This window comes from Ovis aries, chromosome X (assembly GCF_016772045.2).
Source record: "Ovis aries strain OAR_USU_Benz2616 breed Rambouillet chromosome X, ARS-UI_Ramb_v3.0, whole genome shotgun sequence".
Classification (NCBI taxonomy): domain Eukaryota; kingdom Metazoa; phylum Chordata; class Mammalia; order Artiodactyla; family Bovidae; genus Ovis; species Ovis aries.
The window spans coordinates 64,696,915-64,713,369 of NC_056080.1; the positions used below are offsets into that span (position 1 = coordinate 64,696,915).

Consider the following 16,455-nt stretch of genomic DNA (forward strand, 5'->3'; position numbering starts at 1 on the left):
CTTGCTCAATAACCCAGAGAAACACAGTCTTTACACACCCTTTATCTTTTTATTGAGGAGAAAGCTTTAGCATACAGAACAATTTCTCATCTTCACAACACAGTAAAACAACAATAACACATTGGTTTCAAATGATTTCTCCCCGGGTCTCTGGGAATCCCTGGGCTGCCCTCATACCCCTGCATGCATACGCCCACCCCCACCCACCCCTCTTTAAACCCAAGAAATAGCCCAAAGCCCATAGTTCCTCTTGCAACTATTGTGGCTGTTAGATCACAATATTGAAGATCTGGGAAAGGAGGGGAAGAGGGTCAAAGGGGAGCCCAAGCTCCCTTGCCACCAGAGGGCCACAAACCAGCTCACTGCTCAACTGTTCTTTCCCTGACCGAGGCTACATGGGCTCAGGATGAAAAGCACCATGGGAACAGGCAGGGCCTGTGATGAGGGGTCCCTGGAAGCGTGGGTGGAAGGCACCTGTCCTTTGGACTTCTCTGACAGGGACATGGGCAGCAGGGCCAGAATGTTGATTAACCATCAGCAAACAAGAGTCCACAGCTTTGAAGAATGGCAGGCCTCCTTCTGGAACTCTCTCCTGAGAAAATAGCTGAAAAACAGACAAAATTTTCTTTACAAGCTTATTTACTTTTGAACTGGTGGGGATGGGGAAAACCAGGCAATTGACATATCCAACACATTAGGAGAAAGCTCAAATGTTATTCAGTCTGTGTGATTACATAGGTGGCAGCCATTTTAAATCCTGCTGATCAAGAGCTCACAGATCTCAGCTTTGAAAAGACATGGCAAGAACACACTAGAAAGAAAGGCAGCAAAGCGTTAAGAGTGTGGCTCATCTGTGTGGTGGGATTCTGAATGTGGCTTTTGGATCCCCATCATTTTCTCTATTTGCCAAATTTTCTATAATGATTATGTATTACTTTTCTATTTGGAGAAGGGAGTAGCTTTTTTAAAAGATAGCAACAGGCTATAGGAACCTGGCTCCACCAATCCCCAGGCTGAGAAATGTGTGAGCAACAGAAGTGCTTCTTACCTCCCACTGATGAATAGAGACCTCACCGGAAACCAGTCGGAGGACTGGGTTTCTGTGACTCCTCTTCCTCCTGCTCCTTTTTCTTGCCTCTGAGCTCAAACTCCTAAGGCTGGGCTGAGGTTATCTGTCAGACTCCAGTGAGGAACAGAGGTTTAATTGACTATGTTTTCTTCCCTCTGGCCACAGACACTTTGGCTGCACTTGCCCAGCCGCCAGGCCCTGTGCAGGAAGGCCAGTGTGGAGGGCAGTCCAGGCCATCAGTGGATCTGGCTGCCATTCTGTGGCCAGAGTAACATAGTATGTACTTTTCACTGCAGAACCGTGTCTTCTGGACCCAAGGCCAGCAGCAGGTCTCTGTGAAGGCCCCCAGGTTAGGACCCAGAAGCCCCAGGAGTTACTAGGAGGCAGTCAACCTCTGAAACCTCACCATCTGCTCAATGCCCAGCATCAGGCTATGGCTTGCCCCTCATGTGAGAGACGTGAGGTCATCCCGGTTGCAAAGCTGCAGGAGGCAGTCTCTGTAGAGAGAACCTTCCTCTCTCCTCTCAGTACTAAGGAGTCCTTCACATTGGAGTTGAAGAGCAAGCTTTGGACCTCTCTCTCTGGCATTCTGGGAAGGAAAGGCCAATTAACCCACCTCTGGAACCCCAAGAATGGCAAATCTTCTGCCAAGACCTGCGGCTGGAGACTGCAGTCCAAGGCCTGGCCAGCGGAGGAGACCACTGTAAGGAAAGAGTCACTCCTTACAGGGTCAAATTGAGTTGTTGCTGCTGCTTTCTCCTCCTCCCTGGCCTAACTGCCTACCCTTTAGGCAATGTCAAGGAAAGGAGTAGGGCATGGGATATTGGGCTGTGTCCACTAGGGATGCCCAGGAGAGCAGTGAAGTAAGAGGAAAGGGTCCCAGATTTGGCAAGCTCTCAGGCCCTAAGCCCATGGTCTGTGGGAAGGTGGAACCAGCTTGCTCAGTCAGTTGAAGACAGGTCTCAGCTGGGTGATCCACTGGACATGTGGCTTTGCATTCTCTCACTGGGCTAATTGGAGGGGCCTCTTCAGGGCCCTCCTGCTGGAGGGGTGACCTGAAGCAAGTGTAGGCTTCCAGGTACGTTTCTTGATAGCATCCTGCTGTCCACCAATTATACCTAGTAAGTGGCTTCAGTGGCTTTAGAAGTTCAGTGGAGCCTGTCCGGGGCAGAGCAGTGAGCCATTGGGTGAAGTCCAGGTTAGCCAGCCAGAGGATGAAACCATAGAATACAGTGTGAATTAACACAGGAGAGGTGAGGGCTTGGAACTAGAGGGGAAATACAAGAGGGTGACCAGTTCATTTATGGGAACAGGCCCATAAACCTGCTCTCTAGATCCTGGCAGGTATGAGCAGAGTGCACACCGAGAGGAGACCTATCACTGCGCCCTCCTTTCCCGAGTGTCACTCCCCAGTCAAGGTCATGGGATGGTCTGGAGTCCTCCAGGTTTTCGGGTTCTGCAGGTCTGGAACTTAAGTTCCCTTAAGTACTGGTCAGTGAATGAGGCAGGTGTGGCAGCGAAAGCAGGGGCAGGGAACACAGTGGAAGGGTGTGTTGTGGGGGAGGGGGCAGCTCACTCCAGCTCTCACACGCGAATACGGCCCCGTGCAGCCCGGTGGCCCCCCTGCCTCGGAGTGAGGCGGAATAGCACTGGGGGACGGCGTCGAATTTGGCGTTGCCCCAGGCGACCTGCGCGGCGAATTAGCGGTGGTGAACTGTAGAATGGTGAATTGATACCTGGAAGGCCCTCCAGAAGTGGGAGTCGATTCTGGTTCCTGCGTCTGCTGGGCTGTATGATGGGAGGCGACACATCTAGGAAGTTTTCATGATAGTAGCCAGAAGTCTGGGATGAAGCGTTGGCATAGGTGGGCTCCATCTCCATCAGCTCATCCAGGTCATCGTCTTGGGTCTCATCCTCTGTCTCCTGCTCCTGCTCGGGCTCTTGCGCGGGCTCCTGCTCTGGTTCCTGGCGGCCACCCTCATGTTCCTCTTCTTTCTTATCCTTACTCTGATCTTCCTCCTCCTTCTTCCTCTTCTTCCTCATCCCCTCCTCTTCCTCCTCTTCTTTCTCCTCCTCTTCTTCCGCCTCCTCTTCTTCCTCCTCCTCCCCGTCCTCCTCCCCTTTCTGTTTCAGCTCCTTCCTCATCTCTTCCTCCCTCTTCCTCCTCTTCTCCTCCTCCTCCCCCCTGGTCTCTTGCTGGATTGCTCTCACGCGCCTCCGCTGGTCCTTGTTGAGAATCCTGCGCCTGCGTGCCTCTTCATCTTGATCCCCACTGTGGCACTCTTCTCCCTCTTCACCTTCGAGATTACGGTCTGCTGCAAAAGGGAAGAAGATATTGCGAACCCCAGGGAGTGGCATTGGCTTGGGGACACGCACTTTTCTTTCTATCTCCACACACTCGAGAATCAGCTCATCCAGGTCGGCCATTTCAGTTGACCATAAGAGCTCCTTGCGGAAGAACTCTGATAAGCCTTTGAGGAACTGGTTTTGAAGGCGGCAGTCATCCCAAGACAAGAATTGAGCCAGGAACTGAAAAGCATCTGCATAGCTGCCCAGGGTACAGTCTCCCTGCTTGAGCTTGCGGATGGCTTTTTTTGCCACGCTTGGGGGAATGGGGCCACAGAATTGCTTACGGATTTCATCTAGGAAGCGCGGAAAGTTGGCATGCAGGGGGCTTCCTTCCTGGGTGACTGAGACGGCCCAGTCCTTGGCTTCACCAGCGAAAAAGGAGATCAGAAAGGCCACCCGCTCAGCGCCCCCGGGGAAATGATCCTCATGGTCGGCTATGAAAGTCTCTAGCTGCATCAAGAATTCAGCCAGGTAGACTGGGTCGCCCGAGAAGGGCTCTATCTCAGGCCGCTCCAGCGGCGGCAGAAGAGGCTGCGGGGGCAGCTCCTTGGCCGGAGACGGGGGCAGCGCCGGCGGGGGTGGACTGGGCATCGGGGGTGGGTCGGTGGGTGCGCCGGAAGTACCGCAATCCTGGATCACGCTAATCAACAGCTCGTCCGGGGCACACTCGGGCTCGGTGCGCGGGGGAGGCCAGCACAGGAAGGGCAGTTCTCCCTCGGGAGCGGCGTCGATCTCACTGAGCGGGAACTCAAAGTTCTCCTCAGAAAGGGCGGGCACCCCGGGGACCGGCCAGCGCATGTAGCTCGAGACATTGCCCCGCAAGGAATTGACCTCGGCCAGGGCTCTGCCGAGCTGAAGGCCCAGATTGGCATTCTCCCCGCGAAGGGCATTTAATTCTTCTCGCAGGGCCACGTTCGCCATGCGGAGGCTATTGAGATTGCCGGCCGCCTCGGACATCAGGACTAGCCGGGGCCCTGGGGCTGCGGGCAGGGGTGGGATGGGGAGATAGGGCCGTGAGAGGAGCCGGGGGCCGCGGCGGGGCGCGCGGGGGGCCGAGCCACACCCACTGGAGCGAGCTCGGAGGGCCTGGCGGCTCCGCCCGGGGCGCGTTACCTCGTCCCGGGGATCGCAAAGGGCGGGCGGCGGCGGGAGCCGGGAGGCGCCAGGCGGAGAAGGCGGGCGGCGAGGCAGCGAGGCGGCAATCGGGCGGGCGGAGGCTGGCGGCGAGGTAGGGAACTGACTGCGGCACGATCTGTCGAGGAAAAATCTTGCGGCTGGCGCGTCCCCGCCTTTTAAGCGCGGCCCGCGCCACCACCCCCCACCCCCGGCAGGGGCGGGTCTTAGGGAACCGCGGGAGCCCACTGGCCGCTGCGTGCCGCCCCCCTCAAGCCCCCCCGCCCCCCCGCCTGGCGGCGCCTCTCACTGCCTCTCTCCTTCCCTAGCTGCAGCTAACTCGGGTCGGGAAAATGCGACAGCGACTGCCCACTCGAGGTCGTCATGGCGACAGCCAGTGAACGTGTTCCTCTCCTCGGGCAGGCCCCCGAGTGTAGAGGAGCTGCTTCGCGAGGCGCAGCTCAATCTCCAGAGCCTGTTGCAAGGTACTGAGAGGGAGGGGGGCTGCGGCCAGAGGCCACGGGCCCAGCAGCGGCTAGAGGGAGGCGACGAAGAAAGGACAGGGACCCGCGAGAGAAAAAGCGAGAATAGTAGAAAACCTATTGAGAAACAAAAGACACACTTGCTCTCTTTCACCTTCCAAACTACTGACTCCAAAAGACCCTAATTTTAAGGCTGTTTACACCCCTTGCTCCCCCCTTACTTTTATTCAGTTCGCTTGTCTCTGAGAGAAAAGGGACAGAGGCCGAGACAGAGCCATGAGTCAAGTCATTTACAAACACTAGATGAGAGACTCCAAAAATGTGGGTCCACATACCCTCAGGTCTTCTCTTGCCACATCACCCAAGCCTTTGGAATTCTGGCACCTGAAGACAAATGAGGCATCAACAGGGTCTCCCTCTCTGGGCTTCACTCTCTCTGCTTTTGAAATAACCTTGTTCATGTGCCTCCTGGGTCACTCCTGCCTTACCAAGTAAGCCCAATACACAACACTCAGACTTCATCTCATTCCCAGTTCCCAACTCAGTGTCTTTGAGGTATTCTGATGAGCACCTTGTACACAAAGCTGGGTCCACACAACCAGAGAAACAGCCCAGTCATAACACCTGAGCAGTCAGACTGCTTGCACCAGGTGGAGTGAGAAAACCCATACTTTGAAATCAGACAGGGCCAGAATCTGGTTTGAATCCTACACCGAACTAGCTGTGTGACCTTATGCATATTACCCAACCTCTCTGAGCTTCAGATTAGTCAGTCATCTTCAAAATGGGGATTCCAGTTCCCCACATGGCAGAATTTTGTGAGAACTAAAAATAGGGTGTTCCTAAACCAATTAGCAACAATATCTGGCAGCTGGGTAAAATGATACTGATAAAATGCAATATCAGCTCCTGATTGGTGTCCTTTGGAACACAGGCTGATCTAGACACAATGTTAAAATTAAGGTAAAAGAAAAAAACAATGTGGTCCCTAATAGATCTTACAATATGAAAAACATACACATTGACCAGTGGGATTTATCCAGTGTAAGTGGCAAGAGGATTAAAACTCAATGCTATGAGAGAAACTCAGGGTGCTGCAAATATCTGGATGGCGATTACAATGGGCATGCATATATCAGAATTCACTGAACTGCACACTGAAGATTTGTGTACTTTAGGTAAATTAGATCTCAAGAAAAAATACAAATAAAACCCCAGTGCTAGTCACAAGCTCCTTATACCCTCCAGGCACTCATTGTCCCACTTGAGGCTCTTTTCCAAGCAGAGAAGCCCTTCCTCCCTCTTTCTCACTCCAATCCTTAGACTTTCTTCCAAGTTCTATGCTTGCTGACTCCAAGAAGACCTTTAACGCTAGTTCTTCACTTTGCATCATTCCCTCCCTAAGCAGTCATACAAGGCCCTTTGTACCATCTAGCTCAAAAGGACTTGTATAGTTCTGAACTGATTTTCCTTTCACTTACTCATTTGTTCATTCACTCATTCTTCTGCTAATCCCAGGTATATATTTTGTCCACCTAACCAGACTGGGCTTCTCAATGTAAAAGATCACATCTCTTAGAACTCTCAGGTTTCTGGGAGCACCTGGCGTAGGGCTGCATCTGCAAGAGCGCATGTGTTGAATGAACATTAAAAGCGAAAAGAGGTCTTATCAGCTGTCATTTATGCATTACCAACAAAGGCTAACTTTTATGGAGAATAGAAAACTTCAGAGTGGCCACCCAACTGGCCAACAGCCATGACCCCCACCTCCCTGCCAGGGCAGTGGCAAGCTTAGAGAAGCAAGATTCCAAGGGACACCGTGAGCCTTGTATTCTGATGAGAGGAGCCGCCATGCAGAAAGAGTCAGTGTGCTCTGTGTTACCGCCATGGGCAGAATGAGGACAGGTGGGTGGAAACCTAGGGGGAGGTGGATTTCACCTCAAGATAAGGAAGAACTTTCCATATGCCTGCCAGCCCCAACTGTCCTTGGATGGAATGAGCCACCTTGGGAGGAAGGCTGCTTCCCTTCTCTGCAGGCAGGTGTGTGCAGAGGCTGAAGAAACACCTGGAAGGGCTGCTGAGGAGGAAACGGGAGCCTAGAATGAAACATTGGGCCAGAGAACCCTCGAGGCCCCTCCTGACTCCAAGTGTTCTATGATTCTTCAAGTCTCTGTTCAAATGTGCAAGCTCTGACTGTTGGTTCTTTAGCCTCACTTCCTTCCTTCATTCATTGAATCCATCACTTAAATAAAACCCATTCAAACCTTCTGCATCCTTCTTATTCCCTGACAATGCCCTAAACTTCTCTTTCTCCTCTGCCACTACCTCTGCCTTCCCTCTCTTTCACCTTAGCCCCACTGGAACTGACATTGCCGCCCACCACAGTGGGGCTAAGGTGCAGGGAACCAAGCCCTTAGAGGCTGAGGTAAGAGTTCTCGGCATCCAAGGGAAACTTCTATATTGGACTTTCCAAGGCATATTTCTTTGTGCTTCACACAGGTCATGTCCCTGGAAGGGTTGCGTAAAAACCTAGAGAGCTGCAGGGCTTCAAAGAGAGGGCCTTGGAGCAAAGAGTGGCCAAAGGCATCTGCATCCTGAGCCTCTTCCCTGAGTTGAACACTTACCATGGGGGCCATGGAGACAAAGGCTTAGTCCCTGAACCAGCACAACTCAAATCCATTGACTCTCTTTTCTCCTCATAGGAAGTAGGCATTTTTCCATTCCTGAATCCAGAGGCTCAGACGCTGGGAACTAACTTAAACAATGCGAGTCAGACCTGGCAGCTAGAGCAGGAGCCCCCAGCTTGTGGTCCTTCCCCAGCCCGGCGCTTGGCCGTGTCTCCCTAGAGTGTGTATCCACTGTGCTGTTTTTCAGAAGACTATGAGGAACAGTACTCGGAGGCCAGACTTCTGGGGCAGACCTTCCGCTCTGCTGATGAGGCCCCTGAGCCCACCCCCAGCCCAAGGCTCCAGTCTGCCAGGCGTCTGGAGTTTATACTGATGGTGAGTTGCCTCTTCCCCGACCTGGGAGAGCCAGCATGCAGAGCTTGCCCCACGCCCTTTGACGGGGGACCTGAAACAACTTTCATTACCCACTGGAAGCTGCTACTTACCTCTGCTCACCAGCAGAGCCATCCTGAGGCCCCAATGAGGTGGGCCCTGCACAGCAGGCATCTGGCCTGGCAGCCTATCCATGTTTTCCTGCCTCCCAGATGAAGCCTCTGACCACCCTGCCTAGACAGCCATCCTGTGGGCACAGCTCATCTCCAGTTGGAAGCACACCCTTCCCATCACCTTCTTTCCCAACAGCCCACAAAATGGCAGCTGAGCGAGGATGAGACTACCATGCAGGGTGTGAGGGCCCCTGAGGCCTCCCCGAGCCTGCCTACCACAGCCGACAAGCAAGCTGCCTGGAATAGCCCCTTTTCTCTGCCCATCCTAGAGGAGAAGCGGTGGCTTCAGTCTTGTCCCACACACTCTGACATCGTGCCCATCAACGTCTCCGGTAGAGTTGCTTAGCATCACCTCTGTTCGCTTCCCTCCATGCCAACTATAGATCATCCTGTCCAAATGCACTGGGTGCTGGGGGAGGGAGCAAGACTTTCTTTGCTACTGGCTCACCCCGCACTGTCAAGGTCGTGGATCTCACCAGGGAATGGAGGCATGCTCTTTCTTCACTTTCTACTGGCCCTGCCATGCTAACTGAGACCATTTGATGGCAAAGGAAACTCTCTTACCAGAAAACTCTAAAACTTTATGAATTTGTGTGCTCTTTGGAGCATTGTGGAAACTTAGAGTGTATGAGTTATGTTTGGTTTGGGGAAAGAAAACTTGTGCCAGAAGCTGGGTTTTGAGCACACAGATAGGAGTTTCAGGGGACGTGTGGGGTTCAGGGTGTTGGTGGTAAATAGTAAGATCAGACACAGAGCACAGACCAAGGGCCTTGCAGCACTTTGAGTGGTCACTCCATCTCCTAGTGGGGGTGGGCCGCCTCCTATTGTGTAAGATCAAAGAGGAACCCGGTACTACCTTGAGATGGGAAAAATACTGTACACAGCTCAGCTGGCTTTTTCTCTGGGGACATGTGGAACCCTCTACCATGCCCATTACTAATTCATTCACCACACTTCACCAGCTATAAATGGAAGAGGAGGAAGGTCAACCATTTCAGGAGATAGGGCCAACAACTTGATGAGATCAAGACCTCCTAACCCAAGGGGACCGGAGGCACCCTGTGAGCCAGCATTGGCCTGTGGTATGCTGGAAAAAGTTGATGAAGATGATAAGGACAGCTCTGGCCACAGGTGGTGATACTCCCTGGATATGAGGTCATCTGATGCCACTGGTGACATCTCAGGAAATCAGAGGCAGGAAACAGCTCAGAGCCTCAGGAGATATACTCAGAAGTGTGAGGGCCGAGAGGAAAAGCTCACAAAGTGATGGTGGGCACTTTGTTTTTGAACTTCTACCTTGCCCTCAATGGGGCTGGCCCTGTGTTTTGTCCACAGAGCCACTTACTGGGGAGAGGGGTACCTATGTTTCCATGGGACTGAGAGGGGAGGGTTTGGTTAGCCAGCCGCTGAAAGAGAGACAGTGGTGGGAAGCAGCAAACTTCACTCCACTGCCCTCACCCTGTCCCTGCCCTAGCAACTCCATAGAAGCAAAGACTGAGCCGGTGCTTTGAGAAAAGTAGATCTCAGTCACCACGCAGGGTGAACTTTGATCAAACATGATCAGGGGGCTGGAGGGCAGGTTATCTGACTGCTTCCTGGATGCCGGGATGGGGCAATTTCTTGGAGATACTCACTGGCCCAAGTTAAAGCATTCTCTGAGAAAAGATTGCAATCAAACAACATCTAGTCTCAACCTGTCTCTCCACTTCAGGGGTTCTCACCCCAGGTTGTACATCTGAACAATCACCTGGGGAGTCTGAGAAGATGCTTCTACCTGGGCCATATTCCCAGAGTGTTAAGTGTTCTGAGATGGGGTCCAGTTGTTAGAGTTTGAAAAGCCACCCAGTTTATTTCAATATAAAACCAGGATTGAAAACCACAGCTCTCCGCCACCTAAGACTCACAGGTGACCCCAGGGTGGACCTCTGAAATTCAGCATGCATGCTTTGGAGCTGCGGGTGCCCAGGGCCTATATGGGAGGGATGGGGAAGAAGGGTCACCTGCCTGAATGCTATTCATTCTCATCGCTACTGCCATCATCCCTTCTGTCTACCTCAGGCCAGTTTCTACCATACTGTGAACAGAAACCAGGATGCACCCAAGTGTCTTTATTTTGGCTACAGGGCAGCAGTTTGATAAACATGCAAGTTTGCGACACTCGTTGTTTAACACAGAGACAGCCGTGAACCCCAAGTCCACCCTGAGGCGGAGGAGGACCATTATTGGATTCTCTAACTATTCCCAGCGAGACCAAGGTGACCCCACCATAGCTGATCCCCCAAACCTTTTCCCTTGCTCACTCTTACCATTTCTGCAACCCAAGTGTTATTGCTGTGACAGAGAACAGGAGTGATTGGGGGAGAGGGGGACTTTGGACATCTTGAAAAAGGCAATATATTAATAGTAATTAAGGATAACCAAAAGCCTTTTGTAAAGGGCAGCAACTGAAAATGGACAGGAGATCTCTAGGCTAATAAATTTGTTATGTTATTGTTTCCCATTATAAGTAGAATATAGCTCTATATGTCAACTTTAGGCGGATAAAGAAGGAAATCATCACTAAAAGTAGCATCTTCACAAAATCATTACTGCCACTAAATGAATGCCATCCAAAGAGCACAGACCAGAGAAATGTGAATACGAATTCTGGCCTCTCCACTTCCTAACTGTGAGGCCTTAGCCAAGTTCCCTAACCTCTTTAAGCCTCGGCTTCTTCATCTGTGAATGGGGATGATGGTTCCAACCCATGGAGTGGTCGTGAGGATTAGAGTTATTGTATGTAATTTTCCTACCATGTGCCCAGTACATAGTATGTGTTCAGCAAACAGTAGCAGTTATTATAAATTATCATAAGAGTAGTCATCTTCATCGTCATCCTCATAACAGTAATAATTGTTATGTATATGAGAAAACCTTTGGGGGTTTTCAACATCTGAATGGTTTCCTCACATTGTAAGTTATCTTCACTTTCTCCTATTGCCAATCTAAAAAGCCAAGAATGCAACCAAACAACTTTTCAGCTGTGGCGTACTCCCACTGTGCTGCTGGAACTGAAGGTCACACTGCTGTCCTTTATCAGTTTGAAAGCCTCTGCTCTCATCTCTGGGGAGGTGAATGCTGAGGGCTGTGGTGGCTTCCTGAGCCTGGGGTGAAAACCTGGGGGGAAAAAACCATGGCTGTCCCACATGCTACTTCAGCTCTGAAAGGCATATTCAAAGCTGGAAAGTCAGAGATGTACGTATGTCCCCTCAGTCTTGAACCTCCCTCCTATGGCTGATTCATGTTGATGTGTAGCAAAAACCAAACTAATGTTGTAAAGCAATCATCCTTCAATTAAATATATATATATATATATTTTTTTTTTTTTAAAAAAGCTGGAAAGTCTTTGGCAGCCCTCTGGACAATTCAAGGGCACCCTGTGACTCACTGTGTGGTGATGGGTAAGGACTCAACTTCCCCAGCATCCTCAACTATGGAAAGGAAGAACCAAGGAATTCTGACCAAGCTATTGGCAAATGCTTCTTGACGAAAAATCAGTGATTCCGTCTCTTTGGTGACAGCTGCTGCTGTGGGATCCCTAACCACTCCACTAACATTCTGTGTTTGCCTCCTCCAGGTCACAGCAACAGCCCAGCAGGCAGTGTGGCCCGCTCTACCACCTCAGACATCAGGCCCAGCCATTCAGTTCCAGAAAGTGTTCACGGAAGAGTTGCACTCGGTCAGGAAGCTCGGTTCCCAAATCTCACCTCACCAGTACTAAGAAATCCTTCTAGTCATCCGGAAGAACCTCTCCAGGCATGGGGTGCCACAAAACCCCCTGGAATGGAGAGCATGGGGATGGTGTACAGCATTCCTGGTTCTTGCAATGGACCAACAGAATCGACATTCTCTGCTTCCTGGAAGGGGGATGCTTTTACCTATGTGACTCCAAGTGCCACTGCTCAGAGCAGTCAAGTCAATGAAAATGGAAAAAATCCTTCCTCTGGGAATTCTTGGGTCTCTCTGCACACACTGCCACCTCTTGTTCCTAAGGAGGCTGCTACCCTCTTTGTCACTCGTGATAGCCCAGCAGGGTGCAGTGGGCCTGCTGGCTATTCTCAGCATCCTACTCAACGAAGCCAAGTATCAGAACGACCCTCCAAGATTGGCCTTCTGACCGGTGGTACCTCAAGGCTGGAGACAGGCCCAGGTGGGGCCAGCAGGTTCCGGGAGCGGTCACTGTCTGTACCCACAGATACAGGTACCATGGATGTGGACTATGAGGAGCAGCAGAAAGCCAGTGAAGCCTGTGCCCTACCTTATGCCAGTACGAGTTCTGAGGGCAGTAACAGTGCTGACAACATTGCCTCCCTCAGTGCCCAACAGGAGGCCCATCACAGAAGGCAGAGGTCCAAGAGCATCTCACTCAAAAAGGCCAAGAAGAAGCCTTCCCCTCCGACTCGCAGTGTCTCACTGGTCAAAGATGAACCAGTCCTCTTGCCAGAAGGTGGGTCAGTACTACCCAAGGACCAGAGGCCCAGGAGCCTTTGTCTCTCCTTGGAACACCAAGGACATCACTCATCCCACCCAGATACTCAGGGTCACCCAGCTGTGCCAACCTTCAAAGACCCAGAAGGTACACAATTCGCCCATCACTGGTATCTTACTGACTGGAAGTCTGGTGACACCTACCAATCCTTGTCCAGCTCCAGCACTGCCACTGGCACCACAGTCATTGAGTGCACCCAAGTTCAGGGCAGCTCAGAGTCTCTTGCCTCCCCTTCCACTTCCAGAGCCACGACACCTTCTCAACTTTCCATCGAGGTGGAGGCCAGGGAGGTATCCTCTCCAGGAAGGCCTGCTGGGCTGATGTCACCCTCCAGTGGATACTCCAGCCAGTCAGAGACACCAACACCCACTGTCTCCATGTCATTGACCCTGGGCCACTTGCCCCCTCCAAGCAGCAGTGTCCGGGTGCGTCCAGTGGTACCTGAAAGGAAGTCATCACTACCCCCAACATCACCAATGGAGAAAATGTCCAAGTCACGGCTATCGTTTGACCTACCATTGACCTCTTCAACCAACCTGGATCTGTCTGGGATGAGTATCTCAATCCGAAGCAGAAACAAGGTGAGCCAGCATCATTCAGATACAAATTTGGGGGCCAAGCTGGCCCAGAAAACTAGCCCCAACCAGCCAATCATGCCCATGGTTACTCAGTCTGACTTACGTTCTGTTCGCCTGAGGTCAGTCAGCAAGTCTGAGCTGGAAGATGACATTGAGAGCCCTGACTATGCTGAGGAGTCAGGAGCTGAAGTCTTCACCTTGCCAGAGAGAAAGATGAAACCTCCCATAGCTGAGAAGCCCCCTCTGGCCCGAAGGCCTCCAAGCTTAGTCCACAAGCCACCATCTGTCCCCGAGGAGTACCCACTAACTTCGCCTACCTTGGCTATGACTCCTAAGAGCTCAATTCAGCACATAAGGCCACTCCCTCAAGATATCTACACAGTAGTGCGGAAATCAAAGTCCTCCAGCTTCCCTGAGAGCAGAAGCCCAGGGGAGTCCACAGCACCCTCATCTCTTGTTTTCATGCCTTTTTCCAGTTCCTCTGGTGCTTTCTTCTCAGGAACCCAGCAACCTCCCCAGGGAAGTATGGAGGATGAGGGCCCTAAGGGGAGAGCCCTGCCTGAAAGAATTAGCCTCCAGAGCCAAGAAGAAGCTGAGAAAAAGAAAGGCAAGATTCCACCTCCTGTACCAAAAAAGCCCAGCGTGCTGTACCTGCCTCTCACTTCACCCATGGCTCAAGCGGAGGCCTATGTGACTGAACCAAGACTGCCCCTCAGCCCCATCATCACCCTGGAGGAAGATGCCAAGTGTCTCCCAACTGATGACCACCTGCCATCTGCTGGTACAAGGATGACCTCAATGCCACAGTCCAACAGTGAAAGGGAAGCAAGTCCTCCAGGTTAGTAAAATGTCTGTGGGCTTTTCCTTTCAATCCCAGAAGAGACAAGAGTGAGGATGGGGTGCCAGAGGCAGAAGCAAATGCCCCCAGATAATGAGCCTGATCCCAGGGCAACCAAATCAAGAGTGGACACCGCTTGAGGTTTGAGTTACTCTAAATTGGTCTCACTGCCCTTGGGGTCAGGACTGATCTGGGGGTTGGGGGGATCTCCACAGCGATCAGTGGAGTATGGGACAGTATGAAACAGTCTACGCTGGAACCCCCAGTGGTGAGCTAATGAAATCAAACTAGGTCTCAGCACCCTAAGACCTTAGGAACCCATCTTCCTCCTCAGGCAGGCATCTCCTGCCCTAGGAACCGCCTCTCCATCTCACTTGACAGCACTTTTCACCAGCTTCCACTAAATTTACTTTCATGCATGGGACTAAGTACCCTCCCAGTCTGAGTTCAAGTGCCATGGCAGACTGGCGGGCTTCAAGCAGTGTAATATATTACCACCAGCAGCTTCTCAGTGTTTTCTAGAGGAAAAGGGGCTCACTTTCTTGGATGGTTTGAGCCTATCTCCGCCTGGAACCATAAGACCAAGCTAGATGATATTTCATATCCTTTCAGGTTGTTTTTTTTTTTTCTTGTCTCTTTTTGCTTTAACTGTGGTAAAATACATATAATGTAAAATTTACCATCTTAACCATTTTGAGGGCTTCCAGGTGGCACTAATGGTAAAGAACCTGCCTGCCAATGCAGGAGACATAAGAGATATGCATTCAATGACTGGGTCAGTAAGATCCCCTGGAGGTGGAAATGGCAAGCCACTCCCAGTATTCTTGCCTGGAGAATTCCATGGACAGAGGAGCCTGGTGTGCTCGAGTCCATAGGGTTGCAAACAGTCGGACATGACTGAAGCAACTTAGCATGCATGCAACCATTTTTAAGTGCACAGTTCAGTAGGTGTTAAGCACATGTATAGTGTTGTACAACCATCACCACCATCCATCTCCAGAACTCTCTACATTTTGCAAAATTGAAGTCAGTACCCACAACAATAACTCCCCATCATCCTCTCCCCCCAACCCCTGGCAGCCACTCTTCTACTTTCTGTCTCTATGAATTTGACTCCTATAGGGACCACATATAAGTGGAATTATATAGTATTTGTCTTTTGATGACTGGCTATTTCATTTAACATAATGTCCTCCAGGCTCATCTGTGTTTCTCATCCTTTCTGAAACCCTTAACACAAACATCAAAATCTTATGGCCTTCCTTAAGCTGATTTGGATTTTCAACATAAGTTAAATCATTGTAACTAAAACAAGCAAACAAGTCAAACCACAGGTAATTTTAGAATCTGCTTCCTCAAACTTCACAGGCTCCCTCTGAGATTCAGATAGGTCCCACTTCCACCCACTGGTTGAGTCATTGCTTTAGATTGTTCTCAGTGCCTTGAGTTTTAAAAATGATACATTTAAAACAAGAGAATGCTCAGGCAACCTAAGCATTGTTGTAATGGAAAAGGCATGAGAAAACAGGGAGCCAGGCTGGTCTTCATCATTCCCTCCACATTGCGCAGGCCAAATCACTAACCTTGGGAACATCTTGTTTTCTGCAGAATGGAGACAAGTTTTTGCCCTGTTTCCCTCCCAGAGTTGCTCTGAACATCAGATGAAATACATCTGAGAATGTGCTTTGTCCTAATGATTGTGGTCAAAGTAATTCTTTCTGGTTTTTATGCCTAGGGAGTTCAATGGAACCAAGCACCGAAGAAAAAAGTGTAATCAGTGATAAAACAGCCGAGTGGATTGCAGAAGATGATGATGATGTGTTTGTGGCTTCACGTACAACTGAAGATTTATTTACTGTGATCCACAGGTCTGGACCAATTTCTTTAATTCCCATTATAATTGCCTTCCCTCCTTATACCAGAAGAAAAACTGCTACCTCTAAGCATTAGATTGGAAACTGGAGACTAAGTTCAGATGTCCACGTATGTGAACACAGTCCAGGGCCTCACATCTCTGATTCACTGACATCTTCGGGTGAAGTGGAGGAGGGGCAGGCAGGGAAGGGAGGACCAGGTGCGGAATGAGAGGCCCCTCGTCTCTTAGCAACCACATGGCCTATTGTGGCTCCATCTGCTCTCTCACAGCTCTGCCTACAGTCAGAGACATTTAACCCTTCATAGAATTCCTGTACCAAAAAAGAAAAAATCAAAAAGTGAAGGTAGGACACCAGGCTGAGCATCAGAGCAGAAACTTAGCCAAAGGATGACCACACGAGGACCCAGTTATAGGCAAAGAATGACCACAGGGGGACCCAGTTATTGGACT

General features: G+C 50.9%; 2 protein-coding genes across 3 annotated transcripts in view; one reads left to right on the forward strand and one right to left on the reverse strand.

The window, feature by feature from the left end:
* Positions 1-16,455, forward strand: part of NHSL2 (NHS like 2) — a 295,495-nt gene that overhangs the window by 269,349 nt on the left and 9,691 nt on the right. Inside the window, exons 3-8 of the mRNA XM_027963187.3 lie at positions 4,861-5,016; positions 7,888-8,015; positions 8,322-8,517; positions 10,309-10,440; positions 11,802-14,129; positions 15,865-15,997. Coding sequence (XP_027818988.2) covers positions 4,861-5,016; positions 7,888-8,015; positions 8,322-8,517; positions 10,309-10,440; positions 11,802-14,129; positions 15,865-15,997 — 3,073 coding nt within the window. The remainder of the gene's footprint in view (positions 1-4,860; positions 5,017-7,887; positions 8,016-8,321; positions 8,518-10,308; positions 10,441-11,801; positions 14,130-15,864; positions 15,998-16,455) is intronic.
* RTL5 (retrotransposon Gag like 5) lies at positions 30-4,481 on the reverse strand. Of its 2 annotated transcripts, XM_012106914.5 has the most exons (2): positions 2,806-4,481; positions 30-604 (listed from the first exon to the last, which is right to left on the reverse strand). In XM_012106914.5, the coding sequence occupies exons 1-2, from the start codon at positions 4,373-4,375 to the stop codon at positions 528-530; spliced, it is 1,647 nt and encodes a 548-aa protein (XP_011962304.2). In that variant the 5' UTR covers positions 4,376-4,481; the 3' UTR covers positions 30-527. The 2 variants fall into 2 exon arrangements, with proteins under 2 accessions (XP_011962304.2, XP_042098096.1); XM_042242162.2 differs by having other exon boundaries at positions 30-4,481.

Bases quoted from the DNA above. Each gene is read 5' to 3' on its own strand.
- RTL5 (XM_042242162.2), bottom strand. From the start codon at position 4,375: ATGTCCGAGGCGGCCGGCAATCTCAATAGCCTCCGCATGGCGAACGTG.